Below are 22047 nucleotides of genomic sequence, written 5' to 3'. Positions count from 1 at the left end.
GGCCAATTTCCCCAAGTACGAAGCCCAATACATGTATGCAAGCCTTCTTAAATTGAAACTAACCACAATGGAGATAGAGGAATATTCCATGGAAACTCTGGAAAGGCTTCCTAATCTCCGGTCACTTCACTTGCGAGATCTAAATATTCTCGGGAAAGAGATGAGGTGCAAGGCAACAGGTTTTGGCCAACTTAGATTTCTTCGTTTTGAATGTCTACACAACTTAGAGAAGTGGAATGTTGATGAAGGAGCCATGCCTAACCTTTTGGTATTGACAATTGTATGTTGCCCAAAGCTGGAGATGGTTCCGAATGGATTGAGATTCGTTAAAACGCTGAGAGAGTTGAACATTGCATCGATTCCAAAGGAGTTCACAGATATAAGGGATAGGATTTTGACAAAGTCAACCGGTAACTCAGCCGGTTCAGAAGGTAATTTTCACTTTAGTTATGAAATTTAGGGTGTTTATGTGGAGATTTTTAAACAATAGGGGAGTGAGATGTTTTTTCGCGAAATCATAAGGGGTTCCTTGTAGTTTACCCATTGATCAACCAACATTGGTAATGCATTACAATGAATACGATGGAATTATTTGTCGAGTAATTGATCAATCAACACCAAGACACTCTTATCTTATTCCAGAATGCTAGGTGATCATTTTGGTGTTTCATATGCTTTGTCATTTGTGTGCAAAAAAGAACCTATTGGGAAAGGGATACTAGTGTATGCACACAATATTAGAATTAACACAGGACAAATTACTCTTTTCTCAAGTACCAATTAAAATAGGGCCAAACCAAATTACCAAGCAGTGATATCAATAGTAATAATAAAATGCAGAAAAGTAAAAGGCACAAGACACCAAGATTTTGAAGATGAAAAACCCAAATTGAAAAAAATCACGAGACCTAGTCCAATCAAAATTTCTACTATCACAATAATAAAAATAGGAATGCAATCAAAACAAGTTGCTTGATTTGAACTCATGCTTGGTTCAGTCAAAGCCTTGACTGGAGCTCAGTGTTTGAATCGAGATCGGGCAACTCAATAAGCTATTCTATGTCGAGTATAAGAAGGAAAAATCAAAATCAAGTGAGAGTGTGTGTATATATATATATATATATCATAGGCGAACAGTCATTTCATTGACCAAAAAATTAGGAGGAAATACCAAAAAGGTAATGCATATTTCCTATAAATCTAAAAATTTCTTAAGAATCATTGGTTGTGTGAGTACAATAGTGCATGTTTCCATTGTACTCATCGAAAAAGTCTTGATAGGATGCTTTACAACAAAAATTAGTGAGATGGTCATTGAACTCTGACTATATACATAAAAATCTAATTAAATTCTAGCACACCTAGCAGTTTAATATATCAAATTCAGCCTGAGATAGTAGAATTGAATTCCTTCACACCAAATAATTTACTTTATTATTTCAGCTTATAACAATAAGAAAAAACAATTTTTAGCCACCTGATTTCATTCTTGTCTTAAAAGAATCATATATTTTACAAACTCAGAGGTTAACTTATAATTAAGCATTCTTTACATATTAGTGAACTTTAGCACACCAATGAGTTATATAACTGGATTAATTAATATTATATATTATATTGCTACTTTTTGCTGATCATTCATTTGAATACCAATGATACATCATGGTATCTTTCCTTTAAACCCTGCAGATTAGACACAATTTTTAGATAGGCTAAATATGATATTATACAAAGCTAATCAGTGCATTAGACAAGTTAGACCTATCTTCTGACAAATGACATTGGACATTAATGATATCTTAGCAAAAGAAGTGAAGATAAGCTCACTTCCAAAGCAGATGATTAAACCCCTGGAGCTTTCAATAGGTTTTTTTTTTTTTTTATTAAACTGTTTATCCTATTTGCTGTAGAAGTGTAGATTATGTAAAAAGTTCCCTCTAGACAAGTCTTTCTTGTTTCCGTTTACTCTTCTAGCTCCGATCAATAGGAAAACTATAGGCGAAAGAGTGAATTCTGGGAAAAAATTAATTTTGACTCACTTTCTTTTCTTTAAAATATATATATTTTTATTTTTGTTCTTGTTTAATATTTTTCTCCGAATCAGATTTCTTTCCTCTTAATTGTTCATCATACATGCTTAATGCATACACTTGTAAATTTTTGGCTCAATGTCTTACCATAATAGGCTTTGATTTTTTCCATGTAGGAAAACTCATGAATTCAATGTTACCTCACCATTGTTGGATGCTCTGCTATAGAAATCAATTCCTAATTATTATTCTCTCTTAATTATTGATTTCTAACATTTAACAACTGCATGTTATTGTTAAGTGAGCGACTGGTACTATTTCATCTTTGCAGTTCATCAGTTTAATCTTCAAAAGCTTGCAAGTAGGAAATCAAGGTTGAAAAATTGGGAACTCCACTCCTCAATCATTCATTCTAGAATTCCCTCTACATTTTTTGTTCTAAATTTTTTGTATAGGATTTGAATCATTGAAGTTGGTCCTAGTGATTATGTTATTGTACTTTAAGTTTGTAAGAGAGAAGCATAGCAGGAACTACTTTTCTCACTTGATCAGTAGATCATTCCCTCTTTATTTTATAGATTTCCATTTTAGGATATGGCTTAACTTTCGTAATTCACTCTTGAAATTTTTCACCTTTTATCCAAAAATTCTAAGTTTTGCAAGGGCTTGCTCACGCAATGCATGAGCCCATACATATAGCAGATAAAAGACCTAAATGAAGTTTCAGGACATATAAGAATATTAAAAGAAATCCCAGGGGAAGAGGTTTTTTTTTTTTTTTTTTTTGGGGGATGGGGGGGGGGGGGGGGGAGAGGGGGAGTGACTGAGGGAACAAAAAGCTTGGACAAGATCAAGAGATCAAATTGAATTAACAGAGCAAAAAATGCAGAGGGCATCCATGTATCAGTTCATATAAATGCATAATGGCATTTTTTGGCTACCAAGGATGGTGTATTCCATGCCAGCAACAAAAGAATTTGTCCAAACACCAACAAATTGGAGAACTCCAAGTCTGTAACCAAGACCCAAGCAAAATAAGAAAAAGCCTCTTTGATTCCTGTCATCTATCACAATCAAAATTTTGGATGACAAAGGAGTAAGGACCTATTCATCCACAACACAGCTAACTTTCTTCCTAAAACTATAAGGTGATGCAATAACCGATAACCAAGCCACTGGGCTTACAAGTATAGCGTCCAGAACTCTGGTGAAATTTCCCACAAGCATATAAGCAAACACATATATTTTGTCTCATAGTACACTGTTGCAGTAGACAACAAACCTTCCTACACACAGGACTAAGCGTTCTAGCACAAGAAGCTACCACCCCCAGAAACCAGAAACGTCACCGAAAACCTTTATTGCAACAGCGTAGGGTCCAGGCATAATGCATTCATATGCAGAGACAGACACATTTTGCTTTAAAGTACAATTATTAGAGGAGAAAAGAAGACTAAAAATCCAAAAATAGGAAGCAAGATATGCAGCACTAAGATTAAGAGGTATAAACACAGGAAAAGGCAAATCTTGTGACAAACTCAAGCAAGCCTCTGAATGTCTGAAGAAAGTTCATCTAACCAATAACATATTGACTTGAAAATGATAATAACAATAATAATAAGCTGTAACTTAACCAAATCTCTAAAGCATCATTAAGCAAGATTTACGTAACACCCTAAACAAACAACACAACAAAGTTCCTAAATTACATCTCATACATCAATCAACATCCAGGATGCCACATCCCATCAACATTCTTATGGTGAAAACACAATAAGTGACTCAACAAACAGTAAACGCAAAACTCCCACAACAACACAGAAGATTAGTGCATCAGTCATCTCACATTCACCTTAAAATAACCTTTCACTAGATAATGCCTACCTAGACTCTATGGAAACAAAAAGAGAGAACAGAGAAACACATTAAGCCAGCCATGTTCCTGCATATCAAAAGCAATATAGCTCAAACAGGGAAGAAAACGAATATGCAAACAGTTAACGACCATTGATTCCATGGATTGGCCATTTCTTATCAGTGGAAAGATATACAACCAATTTAAACGAATAATGCTCAAATTATGTCCATAGAAGCAATTAAACGAATATTCTCAAACCAAAACATGGAAGCATAAGGACCACAAACTTGATCATAAAATGTTATGTCCATGACAGAAATACAAAGCTAATGACCAAAAGCTACTATAAACAATTAATTTCAAGAAATTATGAAATCGCCTTCTTAGAGTAAAGTTCTAAAATTTCTCCCTCCCTGTATTCCCCAACAATCACACAACAGCCACAATCAAAAGACAGCTCAGAAATCTTAATCAAAATGGGCAAACCACACACAGGTCTAATTTAAAACGAAAACAAAATTTACAGAATTATTCAGCTAAAATGAATAAAATTCCATCAGAGATTTAATCACTTCAAGATTTAAAAAAAAAAAAAGAGAAAAAATTCACAATTAAAACACAGCCAGCCAATTTATTGATATTACCAACATCCAAGTACCCATTACAACATACCCCATAATCCAGCCAAAACCAACCCATATTTCCCCATAATTACACAAAACCCGCATCCCAAATCCTCACTAAACCACAAACCAACACATAGGCATACAGAAAACACCATTTTTTTATTTTTTTTATTTTTTGTCTTGAAACTTCACAATTTAATCAGCAAGGCTGCCAACGACAGGGTACTTAGCCTCAAACTTCTTCTCCCAATCATCAAGAGTCTGGATCTCTTTCTCAGAGAGGCCATCAAGGGATCCGATGACGTCCTCATCGTTCTTGCTCATCTTGGCCAGTGCTCGGCTGGCATCTTTGCCGGCGAACATGCAGTAAGATCCACTTGGACCGTAGAAGGACTTGCCGGCGGTTACATCGAATACTCGGCTTTTAACTGCTACGTATATCGGCTTTGATGGGTCGCTGCCGTCGTATTGCTTCAGCTGCTGGAGTGTAAACGCCATTGACTCTGAGAAGAGTGCGATAAGCCGATAATAGGAACTCAGGTGAAGGGTGCGAAGCGGCTTGTTGGGAGAGTGAGTGTGTGGACTCTGTGAATTTGTGATTTTTAATGGGTACATACGATTGGACTATATCAGTATAGGATACGGGCAGGTCCTGAACGGTCCCCTCACAAACACAACCGTCAGAATTAGAAATAACCACGCCGAATAGTTTTGGGAAACATTACCTCCGTTCCACAAAATTCCGCTCAAATGAATTATCAAATAAAAAGTTCATTTGCTTTCCCTTCACAATAATTGCCAATTTTCATTCATCCATAACACTAGAAAATGGAAGCAAACAGAGAATACAAGAAAGTGGCTGGAGGCAAACTAAGAAAGTGGTTGAAGACAGACTAGGTATAAGGGAAAGTAGGGAAAATACAATTGCACTAAGGTATATTACAGCAAGAAAAAGGAAGAAGTAGCGACAGAAGAGCAGAGTTTCGCATTCGGAGAAGAGATAAAGCGGAAATATCCAGGTAACAAAACAATACTGGTATCACATAACTTTCGAAATTTGACAAGGTCATGGAGCGATGTGAGTAGTTGTCATTGTTGGACAATATTGTGAATGAATAGGTCAATTGATTTTTAATGGTTTTGGTGGAACAGACTGTTCACTAGTCTCGAGTAGAAGAATGTAGGTATTTTGGTGGCCAACATAGGGGAGGATAGGTGAGGAAAATTTAGTGCGCCAAGTGTTTGTAAAATCGTGTGAATGGGATGGAAAATTGCTTGGGTAATAATATAACAAGGGTACTAGTTGTTTTTATGAATTTCTTATAGATTTTGTTGATTAGCAGTGCCTGCGTGCAGATTATACTTTATGTGTGGTTTGTACATACTATTCATGGCAACATACAAAGCGAAAGAAAAAGCATTACAAAGATAATTGTACGCGATTAAATTTCAAGTCTGCAGAAACAAGAAATATACACGACAAATATGTGATATAAAAATTTAAGAAAAATATGTGAGTACAATTTCTGGGGTTTTCTCGAACTTGTGGAGAGTTTCCCTCGATTCTTCTCCTCGAACGCCAATCCAAGGGCTTCGCAGCTTATTCTTGGATCCACCACCGATTCCTTCAAATCTTCATATGGAAGATTTGAAGAACTTGAAAGATATTTTGAGGCTCAAGCCTTGATATATGGAAGACTTGAAGAGTTTTAAGACCCAAACCTTCGTAGGTTGGAACTTCACCACTTGAGTGTATGAGATGCCTCCTGGTATGTGTCTCTGTATGTCTTTAATTTGGTTGAGAGACCCTTATTTATAGTTGTAGCAAGAGGTAGAGGTTGAAGACCTGTGTACCACTTTACTTGTCTTGCGAGACGTGCAGTCATATTAGGACTGTGCCAGTCACATCACGTCTGGTATCAGAGCCAGAGGGGGAAGTGGGGAGATGGCTATCTTTCTTTACTTATTATGATGTTGGTAGTGTAGATCTACAAGATTAAATCTTCCTGATGAGATTTATTAACTTCGTGGTTACCATCTTTCTTTATTTGTGCTACTGATAGTGTAGATCTACAAGTTTAGATCTGGTTAGATGAGAGTGGTTAACTTCGTGATTACTATCTAATGTATTCAAGCCTATTATAATTTTGATAGTATTGATTTCACAACTTTGGATCTGGTTGAATGACATGGATCCAGTAAGTGCCAACGTCCGGTCCAGGTAAGACCATGAGGGATTTGGCTCTGTAGGGGCGTTGAGGTTCTTGGGACGTACTCCAAGACGGGGAAGTGTCAAGAGGTCAGATCCAGGGAAAATGGGGTTTTACTATCAATCTTATGATTTGTTTGGAAATATAATCGTCATGCATAGTTAATCTTTCTCAAAAGATTTAGATCTATTCTCGTAGGTTTATTTTTACTATCTTTAATATGATGGAAATATGGTTGTCATGTATAGTTAATTCTTCTCAAAAGGTTAGATATTTTCTTGTAAATTTTCACACTATCCTTTATAATCTGATTAAGAAAAATGGTTTATCCTCCATGGATCCCGAAAGATTCTGTGCCAAAGGGAAGAGGATTATAAAGTTTATTCATTTATTTAAGCTTATTTTTAATTTTACTTGTCTTTTTACATGGCTTCCTTTTTTAGAACAAATTCTGCATCTTCTAGTTCTTCTTCAAACAACAAACTAAAAGAAGAAATTCATATACAAGATGTCAATCAAGACATAGACAATTGGAAAATTCCAAAATATACTCAAACTGATATATACGAAAGAGATAGAAAATGGATGTTTTCCACCTCGGATTATACAATTAAAACAGTTGAACAAACTATAGCCTTAGATGCTGATCATGAAGAAATCAAACTATTATCCAAAAGAACAATAGAAAAACATAAAGAAAAATACAATTATATTCATTTTGGATTAGTACAAATTGCAGCTAAACCTTTGACAAGAGAAGGACTAGATACATCCCTACTCCTTTGTCTTAGAGATAGCAGATTCTTAGAATTCAATGATTCCCTCCTAGGCATGGCAGAAACTAGCCTTTGTGGAGGACCAGTATACTTTGATTGTTTTCCAAACTTTACAGTTTCTTTAAAAGACAAAAATATTCTAGATACTTTAACTTTAAACATAAAAACTGCCAATTATAGAGTCAAAACTGGGACTCTTCCTGTGGCTATTATTTATAGAATTCAATATAAAGTTATGAATTCAGCATTCAGGACAGGAGCCTTAAAGACATTACAAAAAGGAGAAACAGTCCTATTCCAAACAGATCTGGCCAGATCTAGGAATACAGTCCCAAGATCTATCACCTGGAACCAGATCTCACTACTAGAAAGCTGGGTTCTTCCCGAAGTAGCTCCAGCAGATCCAATACAAAATACATCAGTTTCAAGCATTCAACAATTTCCTTCTGGAGCTGTTCAAATCAAATTCAACAGATCCATGAGTTTCAGGGCATCATCTTTATCAACAACTGGTATAGATATGCCTAGATACTCAACAGGAAGAAAGTCAGTTTCAGACAGACCGCTGACTCTTTCCATTTCAACCAAACTTCAATATCTAGATCTTTCTTCTAAGATTTCACAAGCAAGGTATGCAGCCAGCAGACCTACTCCTTCAGAGGCCCAAGATGAATCCTCTGATGATGCGGAACAAGAAAGACTTCCTAGATCTCCTACATATTCTTCAATAACAGAGAGTCGTCCTCAACTTGATGAGTTAAGGGTGATTTCTTTGGATAAACAAGATATCAAAACAGAATTTTATGCTGACAACAATTATCCAAAAAGGATGTGGTTCTTTGATAAATACAAGGGACAACATCGACAAAAAATACAAGAAGATTTCTATTGGTTTCTCAGAAGAACGAAACAACGTATTCAGTTCTTCGATTGGTTTGAAGTATATTCACAAAGAAAGGAAATTAATTATCCTTTTTTGCAAACAACAAATGTGGTGACAAGGTGGCAGACAACTGAAGGAGAAATTCAAGCACAGCTTCCACCACCAAAGTCAATCACCTTTACATACAAATCAACGGAGATTAATGCTAAGCCATTCAAGCTCAAGAACATCCAGGATGAAGGAGCAATTAATAGCAAGGACATCCAAGGAATTTATGAGCAAAACAACTACACCAACAAGTATCTCCAAACCCTTGGAGAATATCTCTTAAACCAACCTATTCCCAAAATTCCTTCTATAACCACTTCTTCATCAAACCCAATTTTCAAATCTCATGAAATACCAATCAAATTTCAAAAAGAACTCCAAAACAAACCCTTAACCCAATTAGAAAAACGAATAGCCAAAATAGAACAATTCTTTTCTACCCCAATGTCCAACCAAGGGTCAAATAACCAAGGTTCTGCAAGTGTTAGTCAAACAGCTTGTACCATTACCAAAGAAGAACCTCAAGAGTCTTTGACCTTAAACAAATTACACCAACCTTCTTCTTCACAAAACCAAATTTCCAATTGAAAAAATCCACAAAAACTATACTATTCCAGAGCCACTTATCCAGATATCCTTCTTGAAGAAAAATCCAACATCCTGCAAAATTCATATAATGCTAACAACATATATGAATGGAGCATAGATGGGATTTCTGAATACAACATTCTTACAATTCTTCAGCAAATGGCAATGGTGGCAACAGCCTATTGAACATCACATGGCTGTACTGACCAATTAGCTGCTCATATTCTTATTACAAGTTTTACAGGACAACTTAAGGGTTGGTGGGATGAACATCTTACCACAGAAGACAAAGACAACATTCTTAATGCAATTAAAGTGGATACCAATGGTGAACCTATTCTTCAAGATGGAGACACCATCTCAGATACGGTGGCAACATTAATATTCACTATTGCAAAGACATTCGTCGATGATCCAGGGATATTCAGGGAAAAATCATCGGAGCTACTAAACAATCTCAAATACAAGAGTCTTTCAGACTTTCGATGGTATAAAGATACATTCTTAACCAGGATATACTCCAGGACGGATGGCAACAAGGCCTATTGGAAAGAAAAATTCTTTGATGGTCTTCCAAAATCATTACGAGACCTTGTTCGAGAAGAATTAAGGACTCAATACAATGAGACTGTACCATGGGAAGAAATAACCTATGGACAGTTAACTAGTCAAATTCAACAAGTGGCACTCAAAGTGTGCAGACAAGACAAGATGCTCAGACAACTAGCAAAGGATCGAGCCCAAAGGAGAAAAGGTCTTGAATCCTTTTATGAACAGTTTGGGTTACCCAATTGCTACAAAAAACCTCACAAACGACCCAAGCCCACAAAACATTTTGAAAAACCACCTATATACAAAAAGAAATATCAGCCCAAACAACCTTTACCCATACAGTCTCCACCCATACAGTCTCCTCAAATAACAAACCCCTCTCTAGTTTGCTACAAATGCCATAAACCCGGGCATATAGCTCGATATTGCAAACTCAACCAAAGAATTAATACTTTAGGACTAGATGACCAAGTCAAAATTCAAATATCAAACCTTCTAATTGATTCAGAAACTGATTCTGAAAAAGAAGAAGAAGATTATCTCAATTAATTGGAAGATGATATTTCAACATCTACTTCCTCACAAACCGCCAGTGACAAAGAAGGAGAAGGCCCTACCATCAATGTCTTAACAAAAGACCAAAACCTTCTTCTTGACATCATTAAAGATACTCCTGAAATAGAGAAGATACAACTCTATTTAGACAAATTCAAAGAATCCCTGAACCAAGCCACAAATTCTTCAAATCCCTTAGCCAGAGACCCTAGAATTCTTAAAACCTATAATCTCACAGACATTCTTGAAAGGTTTCCCTCCAAACCTGTTAAACCTTTGACCCTACAACACCTTCAAACAGAAATTAATCTGCTTAAAGAGGAGATTAGATCAAATAGAGCCAAACAAGACCTTAGCAACCTTGTTCTTCAAAACCTAACACCAATTGAGGAACCTATCAACCAGGAGGATTCTGAATTCCTAGAACAACTTTCTAAAAAACCCAAGGAAGACAAGGATTATTTGGTCCAGATTCGATTACTAATTAATAATAATTATGTGATCGAAACTGAAGCCCTATTTGATATTGGGGCAGACCAAAATTGTATTCTTGAAAGCCTTATCCCACCTCAATTCTTTGAACAAAACAAAGAAATTCTCAGAGGAGCTAATGGATCCAAACTTGAAATTAACTTCAAGTTAACAAATGTTCAAATCCAATTCTCCTCCTTATCTATTCCAAATACATTTCTTCTAGCCAAAAAACTATCCAACAATGTTATTCTTGGAACACCTTTTATTAAAAAACTTGTTCCTTATCTTACTACAAACGAGGGCATAATACCCCAACTTCTTGATTCAAATGCCCTCCTGCCTTTTTCTAAAAAACTAACAAATTTTGTTTTGCAGGAAGAATGACAAATTCAGCAACAGTCGATGAATGGATACCTCAATACCTTGCCAATAATTCTATCGCAAAAGAATATTATTCTCACAAACATCAATGCAGGGAAGATAGGATCAGATTCTTCAATGTTGTATTTTACAACTTTGAAACTGGACAAAGCATTCCTCCCTATCTTCGGTATCAACATAACAACATTGTTGCAAAACCAACAAACAATACGGTTTGCAGCCTGAAGGATCAAAGCTTCATGAGGCGAAGAAAAATTCAGAGACTAATTCTTCACAAACATTGGATCAAGCATCAAGGGGGAACACAAGCACCTGAGATTGACAAAATGATTCAAGAAACAAAACAAGAGCTATCCGTAACTATCTTCTCAAAACAAGATATTCAAGCTGGCTCAATCGGAACAAAATTCAGAAAAAATAATCATTTTACTGTAGCACCTGAAGCACTGTAGCAATCCGGCAAGTTACTGTGCAAACACGGCAACAAAAGACAAATGTTGCACTGTAGCGCGCACTGTAGCAAAACACTGTAGCGAGTACTGTAGGACTACGAAAATTTTGCTATAAATACCCCTCAAACCCAACACATTCCATACACCATTCTAACATCATTTCTTCAAGTCTCATTCTCTCTCTAGCTTGAAGAAACTCTCCTCCCTCTCTCTACAAACAAGTTCTTAGTTTTTATATTTCTAGTTTTAGGATCAAACAAAGGAGCAAGCCTTTGTGCGAGCTTCATATCCTTGTAAGTTTTCTTTTATTTTCTTATATTCTAATTCAATCAAATGGTCGGCTGAGCCGCCTATATTCATATTCATTTACTTGTTTTTATTCATTTTGATTATACTAACCATACATAACTGGTTATATTGCCTGATCTAACACTCTAACTTGTTCTTACATTCTGTTCATACATGGCCGGTCTAACCGCCTATACTAACTAGTGGCAGTCCGACTGCGACCCACTTCCTTACTCTTATACTTTTTATTTCTTTAATTTTATTATTTTTCCTGGTTTAAGGGGCTAACCCCTTGTCCCGTCTGGTACCAGTCATTTTATATTTATTAATAAAGAGATAAGTAATTCATCGATTGGCCAAACTCGTGGGGACACGTGATGTGGCGCCGTTTGACTGGCCAAGCTATCGTAGTATATAAGAAATATACTTGGATTAAACAACTCTAAATATTATCCCTTTAATAAGAAATAAATATTTAGATATTTATCCAATAGACATGTGACATGATATGATTTGGTTGGTGGAGATATCCCTGCAATTTGAATTGATTTGGAACACCTCAACTTGACACGTGGCCAAATATAATTGGCCATTTAATAACCAACTTTTTCAGGTGTACATGACATATGATAATATCCGATTGGATGAAAATAAACCATAAAAATGATTTATAGACCAATGGTAATTTTTTAGAATTTAATTAAAATTTCATTGTCTACAAATGCCCCCTCAAAACTTGTTTGCGAAGAGTACAACTTGAACGGACAAGTTTTGACTTTCTTTAATTCGCTTAAGTTCCTTTCTGGCCAAATTGGACTTCGAAACTTTGTGAATCAAGTCTCCTAAGTAAGAAGCCAGCCGCACAAAGACTTCAATGACCAAATAGGCACATAAGTGATTAATCAAACTTCATGGAATTCATTCTCGTAAGTGATTGATCAAGCACTAGTGCACTAGTGCACCTTACATGCAAAACACCTTTTCATTGGCCTAGGAGGTTTCCAACTCCAATTATAAGATAAGTGCATTGTTCCTTGATGAATTCCACCGCTTCACAAGATTCAAGGTCCGAATCAGTCAGCTTCTTGTCGAAATCCTAGGATTTGTATCCTTGATGAACTTAAACATTTGAGTTCTTTTTTTTTTCCTTCTTTTTTGTGATAAAGCCGAGGCTTGAAGAGTAACCCAACACAATTCTTCAAGGAATTAATCAGCCTATAGAAGTTGGTTGCGAAAATAATTCCTTCCAAGGCCAACCTGATTTGAAGCTTTGTCCCTTATAATCCTATGGAAAAGCAAGCCCCCGAAACCAGCTTAGAATTCACTTTCTTTTAGATGATCAGCCTGCCAACCGATTTAATTGCTAGGAACCTCTAGAGCGAAGGTACTCCCTAGACAATTTAGGTGAACTAGGAAGCTAATTACATTTGAACTCACCTTCCTCTCCGAATTTGTAGTAGAAATCCTTTCTACAAATCCCCAAATCCAAAGCCGTTAATGTATGAAGCTCTTTGAAACTAGTCATGGCTCTTAATTGATAACATAGAATGATGATTGCATGTACTAGTGCTCTCAATTTCCCGAGGCCAGATCATCTTACGTAGTAGCTTCATTTTTGCTATTTAGACCAATTCCATTCTTTGTAGTATTCGGTCGCTTGAAGTTAGGATTTGCATCATTGATGAACTAAACAATTAATTTCTTCACTTATCACATTCGGCACTCAAGGAGCACTCTAACATAAACGCTAAGAACCTAACTCGCGGAGGAAACCAATTGCAAGAACAATTCTTTTCGAAAACCACCTTGAGTCAGAGCTCTGCATCTCTTCCTTTCTCTTCATCCCATTATACAAAGCAAGAAGAACCCGATTCCTTTTGCAAGTAAACTTCCTCAGCTCGACAAATTAGCCTGCTAAACCGCAAGTACTTCGAATAATGAACCCTTTAGTGTCTTAAATTGAAACACTTATGACCAGAATCCTTCTTGAATATAGGATGCATATTTTTATAAATACCCGATGGTTGAGGCATCAGTTTACCCACAATCCAAAGGCAAACTCTCCCTCGTTTCTTTTTCGCTCGTGTTACCGGATTGCTGCTACGCCTTTATTTGCCGTTGCCGTTGCCGTCGCTACTTGTTATCTACTAATTTGCCTCAATTTGTTGTCTTCTCGTAGCAACTAGTCACCATTGTTGACTTGGAGGTACACACACTACGCTTTGTATGCTCTTTCTTTTTTGTTTTTTTTTCTTCCATTTTCGTGCAAGACACTAAGCATCACATGTACCTCTTTTTATTGGTTTCGCATGAAGCTTCTTATTGCAGGAATTGATTACATTATGGCTGCCAGCCATGTCTTTAATGTAAATATTTGACATTTAGATACCCAAGACCCCCTTTTTTTCAACACCTAACCATTATGAGGAACTTTCGGCAATAGACTTTGTTTATTTTGATTCATCATTGGTACTTGAAATTTGCACCTTACGCATGTTGCATTTTGAACCCGTAGGATAACATAGCCTTCTAGTCATCTTGCGCACAGTTTCCATTTATTTCAAATCCAATACTTAGCATCATATTTGATCTGCTCCCATCAGCTGAAACATCGCATTCAAGAATCTGATTTCCACGAGGCTCTTGACAAATCCATTTCGGCTCAGTAAAGTCATCCCAACGAGGAATCGACTTCCCGAATTCCCACGGACGGAGACTTTCTTTTTGGCTCGGATTCACATCAAACTTTTCCCTGTAAATAGCCATCCCTAGGTGGCAAACTCTTGAACGAGTTTTATTTGTCTCTTCAGCTGCATCGTCAAGTTGCCGCTGCCGCTAGAGTCAGTCGTCATCCGTTGGTTACAAAAAAAATTCCTTTGTACTAGGTACTGGCGGCTTCATCATTTTTTTTTTACTTGCAATATTCAATTATTACAAGAAGCTTTAGTCAATTGAGACGCTTAGAGCCCCTACGACTTTACCAAATAAATTCTCAAAATATTATCTGAGAATGAAGCTCGGGTCTCGGCTGGCAAATTAAAATTGACCGAATGGAGATTGGCTCGAAATATTATTTGAGGTGCCTTTTAAATATTATTCAAAATCATGTATGCCTTTTAAATGTTATTTGAGAATGAAGGTTGGCTCAAAATATTATCTCTGAACTACTCCTTATGGTTAGAAATTTGATATCAATTTTCGCACCAGTCGTTTTACGTCCCAAATATTATTGCCATGCATGATTTCGATCTCAGTTTTACTAACTTGCTTCTTCATAGAAAACCAAAACCGTGCTTGGAGGAGAATTTGAAGCAATTTCAGGGACTTGGGAAAGGCTCAACCGAACAGGTAATTTAGTTACCAAAATTTTGTAAGAAATTCCCTTCACCATCTAATATTTTCTTTTTCAAAATTTCAGCAAATATGCAAATTAAGGACTACGCCACGCCATTGCCACATATTTCATTGACGGACGAATGGGGTGGACCTCAATCAAAGAGCTTGTCACTACATGTTCATAAACCAGCAATCGGCCCGCTCGCTGAATCTTTCATACCCCTTGAAGGATGCTTTCATCTTGAAAATTGGACTAGTAAGTGGACCAAAGAAGTTGTGGCCCTGTCGACTTTCTCTACTACGTCGAGGGAAGAAGAAGTGGTCGTATTAAACTCGTCACTTCACAATGGAGATCCAGAATAGCCAAATTCACGCTTCTGTTCGTGGGATTCAATATCGATAAAACTACGTGGAAAATTCCTTCTTCCTTCTTTGGCGAGGCCTGCTTCACCTCTCATTATTGGAAGTGGGTTGAGGACATCGTTGGAAGATATAAAGAAGTGCTCACCCGTGCCGGCATATTTGAAGTTGTCTACGCGTCGAGATACTCCTACGACCGCTGTGAGAATATCTTGCGAGCCTTCTTCAAATATTGGTGCCCTTCGACAAACACACTTCATACGCCCGTTGGGGAGTTGTCCATCACGCTTTGGGACCTTTATCGACTTGATGGCCTTTCGATCGATGGCTTGTTCTTTGATGAGATTGTTCTTTCGGCGCAGGAGATTCTTACTCGTGACAAAGAAGGGAAGCCACTTTTCCCTGAGAGTTGCAGGCATCTTTTTTCGGCTTACTACCACCTCTGGACGAATGACCAAGGGGTATGGATGAAGGACCGGATTCGCTTCTGGTTCAAAGGAGAGGCTAGGTATAGGGCTCTTCTGAATAGGGCGAATAGAAGAAAGACCATATCTAAACCGAAAATGACTTACAACCCTTCTGGAAGCTTGGAGCCGCACGACCTTGCTGACACGAAGGACTTCAACGTCCCTTTCGACACACTGGGTATCCCGGGTCTTTAAGAAAGGAAACCTATACTGCGGGATTTATAGCGTGTTGGATTTGCAAGTTTCTTTTGTCGAGCAAAAAGGTCGATGGTATTCGCCCAAGTGTCTTCAAGGTTGCATGCTTGATGGCCACAGGGAAAAGATTTTGCCTTGCAATTTCCGTTCTTGCGAGCATATATCATGGGTTGAGGGAGATTGTCCACGCTCCTAACCTTGGAGAATGTGGGGTAACTTTTCCAATCCATTACGTCTATGCTTGGATTGGCCAATACTTCGATGTATATTATGAAAACAATCAAGTGAGTAGCCACCACGCTCGCATGACAAGATTTAGTGGTGAGAAAATGACAATATTTTATGGCCGATCAGAAGCTGAGGAAATCTTCAAAGAAGTGAATCCTTTGATGCTTCCCAAATTGTGCTGGACCGAGAATGAAGAAAAGGTGTTGATCGATGATGGATCCTTATCATCGAGGCTTACGAGTTACTTCATTAGTCAACGCTCTTGCCATTTAACTCTACGTAAGGACAATACTTTCATTATTGAAAAATATAATCCTTGCAGGTTTAGCCGACAATTCGACTTCTGTCAGGACATTCCCAACAACTTGAAAGAGATCACTCATACTTATACTTTGGGTAAGGCTATTCAACTATGGGACTCCTCAGTTCGCACGTAGACGCGATCTCGGATGACTATACCCACGCACAGGAAGCATCCATTGATCACAAAAGACTAGGACGCCTGGTAGTCGACTCGGTCAAATAGTGTTTCTTCAGCTCCCTTGAAACTAACCGTTAAGATCCCTCAGCAATCATTGAAGAAGGGTAAGGTCACCTCCGCTAACGACTTAGTGCATCATAATGGAGTTATAGAGATTGTAACGGGTCTTACCTCATCTACCTTGCGGAAGAACAAAATTATTAGTAGTCCCTCGAAAAACATTGCCGCAAAAAATAAGTTTTCCAAGGACTCTCGACAGGCCGTCAAAGAGGCGTAACCAGTGATTCCAGCAAAGAAGACGCCGCCCAAAGTTTCAAAATCCTTATCGGTGACTCGCACAGAAGAAGATGTCGAAACTGAAACGGTGGATGATCGTGACTCTATCGAGGACATAGAAAAGGAAAGGACTCAAGTTCAGGGCATCGTATCTACCCAAGAAGGAGCCCATTCATTGGCGAGCTGTAGCAGTAGTCAAGACCGTCATTGGACCCGATCAAAGAAGAGGACATCCTCTGATTTGGAGGAGGTTTCCTTTACACCACCGTCAGTTGGAGTGTCACCACTTAAGGTAATCATCTCTCCATTTTTCTTTCTTCTTTTTTTTGTAAAATTTATTTTTTGTAACTTCTTTTTTTTTCCAGCCCCCGTTTCTTGAATTCCGTCAGGAAGGTGTTGGTAACAATTCACCACCCGAACTCGAAGCTGATGATATAATTTCAAATAATAAAAGTGACGAAGTAGCTATCAGTACTCCAAAACAATTTGCCCCCAGTGGAGGTACCTCATCAATGTGTAAGAAGGAGTTAACTGGTTCGCACGAGACCCGAAAGAGACCTAAACCAGCATTGGTTTTAGAATTTCATGGGCAAAAATTGATCCAAGCGCATCGAAAGAGATATTTACAGAGTTTGTGGATGAATTTTCGCGGGCAGATTCTTGACACTCCTATTGAGCAGATCTCTTCTTTAAAAGAGTGTGCGGAGGAGATCATTACAGAAATCACAAGAACGGATCCTACCAATGGTCTCCTTTTAAAAGATTATTTGATAGAATTGTTTGTCAAGGCGGAGGCATATGATGTTTTGGCATCTTCATCATGAGAAAAGATGAGTAAAGAAGCACATACAGAACTCCTTTCCAAAGTGACCGCCCAACTCGGGAGAGTTAAGGCGAAAGAAGAAAATCTAACTTGTCATCTGCAAAGTCTTGAAGAAAAGTTGCAGTCCATTGAAGACAGGAAGAAAGTGTTGCAATAGGAACTTATCAATTTGGAGAAACAAGGCCTGGAAATCAACTCAACTATCGATCAAAAGCATGAAACTTTTGAGGAGATCCGAACTGAAGTAGCCCGGGCACATGATGAGCTCTCCTCTATTGAAGGTATCGGCATCTTGACTGATGACGCAGTGAAGGAACTTGAAGACATGAAGTCTGCACTTGAATCATGCAAAATAGCTGTAGTGGATTACAAATTTGACATTTAGACTTTTCACCCTGTCTTTTTTCTGAATTTGTTCCATTTTTTTTAATGAAATTTTCCCTTTTTCTTTTGAATAATAAAATGCTTTCCATTCCTTATCTTTTTTTTTTTTTGAGATACAATAACTCAAATGGAGCATTTTATTTATTTTATATTTTTTTTGGAAAGAGAAGATTCTTTTTTTTTTTTTTTTTTGCAAGGAACAAGGATTTGATTTGGAGTGGTGTAACTGAACTTAGAAGTTGCCCTCCAAACTGCTTACGTATCCCAACAAGGGAATCAAGTCACACGTAGTTCCTGCCGTTCACATTTTAACCTCATGCGGGTCAAGAGTATCTATTTGTTTTTCACCTTAGACTTGGTGGAGTGTTTTAGCAGTTTAACCACATACTACACTATTGGTGGTTGCCATCCACAGTTTTAGCTCATGCGGTCCAAGAGCATCGAGCGGTTCCGATTACGCATAGTACCTTTTTAGGTATTTGCCATTGATGGGGCCAACCCTTAATCCATCTTCAGCAACCAACTTGTATGAGCCATTTGTATATACTTCTCGAACGACATATGGACCATCCCACTTAGGAGTAAACTTTTTTTGTCCGCCATGAGTGAGAATGATTGGTCTCCGAACGGCAAGCACTAACTCTCCAATTTGGAAAGAGCGAGGTCGAACGTGCTTATTGAATGCTTTTGAAAGGCGAGCCTGATAGCACTCAATCCGTTGCTGAGCTTCCAATCTCTTTTCGTCGAGTGTTTCTAACTCCTCAAGGCGAAGACGAACATTATCTTCTTCACTGAACCCTTCTTGAATTGCAATTCTTAGCGAAGATATTTGACACTCAAGTGGAAGAACAGCTTCAATACCGTAAACAAGTGCGTATGGGGTCGCTTGCGTGGGAGTTCGAAAAGTAGTTCGGTATGCTCAAAGTGCTTCTTCAATTCGAAGATGCCAATCCCTTTTTGATTTATCCACAATTTTCTTCAACAGATTACATAAGGTCTTGTTGAATGTTTCAGCGAGTCCATTTGCAGTAACGTAATACATTGACGAATTGTATTGTTTGAAATGAAACTTTTCACAAAATTTGCTCATTGCTATATTGCAAAAAGGCTTACCATTATCGGTGATGATATAACGCGGGACCCCATATCGATAAATGATGTGCGAGCGAATGAAATTTATTACATTCACCTTTTTGACCTCTCTTAGAGGAACCGCTTCGGCCCACTTTGAGAAATAATCTGTTGCCGCCAAAATGAAAATGTGTCATCCAGAAGATTTTGGGAGCGGTCCAACTATATCCAAACCCCAAGCATCGAACAGCCAAGAAGCTACAGTTGGATGCAATGGTTCAGGAGGTTGACGGATGAAATTGCCATGGAATTGACAAGCTTGACATTTTCTAGTAAAATCGATACAGTCTTTTACCATCGTTGGCCAGTAGTATCCCATTCTCTTAATGTGAAAGTGTAATTTCGGGCCAGATTGGTGAGCACCACATATCCCAGAGTGAGCCTCCTCCATTGCTTGCATGGCCTCATCTTCTCCAAGACATCGTAGAAATACCCCATCGAATGATCTTCGGTAAAGCGTCCCTTTGTAGTAAATGAAACGTGGCGCTCGACGACGTATATCAACCCTTTTTTTGGGATCTTCTGGTAACTTCCCATGATTAAGGTAATCAACGATGAGGTGACGCCAATCCTCTTTTTCGATCTCATGGACAAAAATATGATAAGCATTTTCTTCCTCACCATCATCTTCTTCATCAAACATCGGAGGTATGACCCAACTTTGACATATTGAAATTTGATTTCGATGAGAAGGTTGAGTGATCATGGACGCCAACCTTGCCAAAGAGTCAGCTTGTTGGTTGAAATTCCTAGGGATATGTTCTATAGTGAGATTATCTAGATATCCCATGAGTTGTCTTGCATACTTATAATATGGGATCAATTCAAGTTTCTTGACATCATAAATACCAAGAAATTGATTTACCACTAATTTTGAATCACCATAGACCCTAAGATGCAACTGCTTCATGTCTACGGCCGTTTTCAGACCAAGAATCAATGCCTGATATTCGACCACATTGTTTGAACACCGACATGTTAAAGTGAAAGAGTGTGGCAATATATCTGATTCAGGAGTATAAAAGATAACTCCTGCACCAGCCCCGTCACGGTGCGCGGCTCCATCGAAATACATCGATCATGGGAATTCGACCATAAACACTTTTTCATCGGAGAGTTCATATCAGTCAACTCCCACTCGGTAGGTATGGAATGATCGGCTAAAAAGTCTGCCAATGTTTGTCCTTTGACAGTCTTCATAGGTACATAAATAATTTCGAATTGTTGAAACTGGAGGTACCATCTCGTGAGCCGATCAGATAGTACAGGTTTTGCCATGACATATTTAATGGGATTAGAGTTAGTTATGAGTCGAATAGTGTGTGCTTGAAAATAATGTTTCAACTTCTGAATGATAAATATAAGCGCCAAACACAATTTCTCGATGGGTGAGTAATTCAACTCATTAAATGTCATCATCCGACTCAGGTAATACAGCGCATTCTCCTTACCTTCATCTTTTTCTTGAGCAAGTAAAGCCCCAACCGACCGTTCTTGAGCGAAAATATAGAGAATCAATGGTTTTCCTGGAATGGGTGCAGCCAACACTGGGGGATTCATGAGGTACGTTTTGATGCTTGTAAAAGCATTCCTACACGATTCATCCCACTCGAAGGGTACCCCTTTCTTCATCAGTCGACTGAAGGGTTGGCATCATCCGGCCAAATTAGAGATAAACCTCCGGATATAAGCCAACTTCCCTTGAAGGCTCTTCAATTCATGAATATTTTGCGGCTCAGGCATATTCACAATGGCATCAATTTTAGATCGATCGACTTCTATTCCCCGTTGATGAACGATGAAACCGAGAAACTTGCCAGAAGTGACTCCGAATGCGCACTTCAAAGGATTTATCTTCAGTTGGTATCTCCGAAGGCGTTGGAAAACTCTTCAAAGGTCTTGAATATGATCCTCTCGCTTCTTTGATTTCACCATAAGGTCATCAACGTAGTACTCCACATTTCTATGGAGCATATCATCAAATATTCTTTGCATTGCCCTTTGATATGTCGCTCCAGCATTTTTCAAACCAAATGGCATTACTTTATAGCAATAAATTTCCTTGGAGGTGCGGAAGGCAGTGAGTTCCTCATTCTCGGGCGCCATGCGTATTTGATTGTAGCCAGATGATCCATCGAGAAAAAATAGTGTTTCATGTCCGGTTGTAGCATCTACCGTCAATTCTGTGATGGGGAGTAGAAAATCATCTTTGGGGCAAGTCTCATTTAAGTCTCGAAAATCAACACAAATTAGAATTTGCTCATTCTTCTTCCTTACATGGACGATACTTGAAATCCATGTTGGATATTTCACTTCCCGTATGAACCCAATTTCAATCAATCTATTTATCTCATTTTCTATCAGAAGAATCAATTCGGGCCAAAAGCGCCTTTGAGTTTGCTTGACAGGTTTTTTCCTTGCTTGACAGACAAATTATGAACGGCGATCCTTGAATTCAAACCAAGCATTTTTGAGTAATTCCAAGCAAAGACGTCCCTGAACACGAGCAGCAAATCAGCATACTGTTTCTCTTCTTCAGGAGTCATACAAGAGTTTACGTAAATTGGGCGAGGATCGTCGCTTGTGCCAAGGTTAATCTCTTTTAGCGCATCGACTGTATTTTTTACCCCTTGTTCAAGTTCAGG

General features: G+C 38.0%; 2 protein-coding genes across 2 annotated transcripts; both read right to left on the bottom strand.

The window, feature by feature from the left end:
• Positions 1-4492: 4492 nt before the first annotated feature.
• Positions 4493-5502, bottom strand: LOC113702726 (probable steroid-binding protein 3). Its single transcript, XM_027223853.2, has one exon. It carries the CDS (start codon positions 5127-5129, stop codon positions 4710-4712), a length of 420 nt encoding a protein of 139 aa, XP_027079654.1. The 5' UTR covers positions 5130-5502; the 3' UTR covers positions 4493-4709.
• Positions 5503-18725: 13223 nt separating this feature from the next.
• LOC113704747 (uncharacterized) lies at positions 18726-20477 on the bottom strand. The gene is made up of 2 exons (XM_072061052.1): positions 20024-20477; positions 18726-19123 (listed from the first exon to the last, which is right to left on the bottom strand). Exons 1-2 carry the CDS (start codon positions 20475-20477, stop codon positions 18726-18728), a joined length of 852 nt encoding a protein of 283 aa, XP_071917153.1.
• Positions 20478-22047: the final 1570 nt, after the last annotated feature.

Source organism: Coffea arabica, chromosome 8e (assembly GCF_036785885.1).
Source record: "Coffea arabica cultivar ET-39 chromosome 8e, Coffea Arabica ET-39 HiFi, whole genome shotgun sequence".
In the NCBI taxonomy this organism is placed as follows: Eukaryota; Viridiplantae; Streptophyta; class Magnoliopsida; order Gentianales; family Rubiaceae; genus Coffea; species Coffea arabica.
The sequence above is the reverse complement of the archived record's forward strand: the minus strand, read 5'-3'. Positions and strand labels throughout refer to the sequence as shown.

Bases quoted from the DNA above. Each gene is read 5' to 3' on its own strand.
- LOC113702726 (XM_027223853.2), bottom strand. From the start codon at position 5,129: ATGTACCCATTAAAAATCACAAATTCACAGAGTCCACACACTCACTCT.
- LOC113704747 (XM_072061052.1), bottom strand. From the start codon at position 20,477: ATGTATTTCGATGGAGCCGCGCACCGTGACGGGGCTGGTGCAGGAGTT. The intron at 19,124-20,023 runs GTGAGGAAGAAA...ACGGTATTGAAG, and splicing joins GTTTGATGAAGAAGATGATG to CTGTTCTTCCACTTGAGTGT.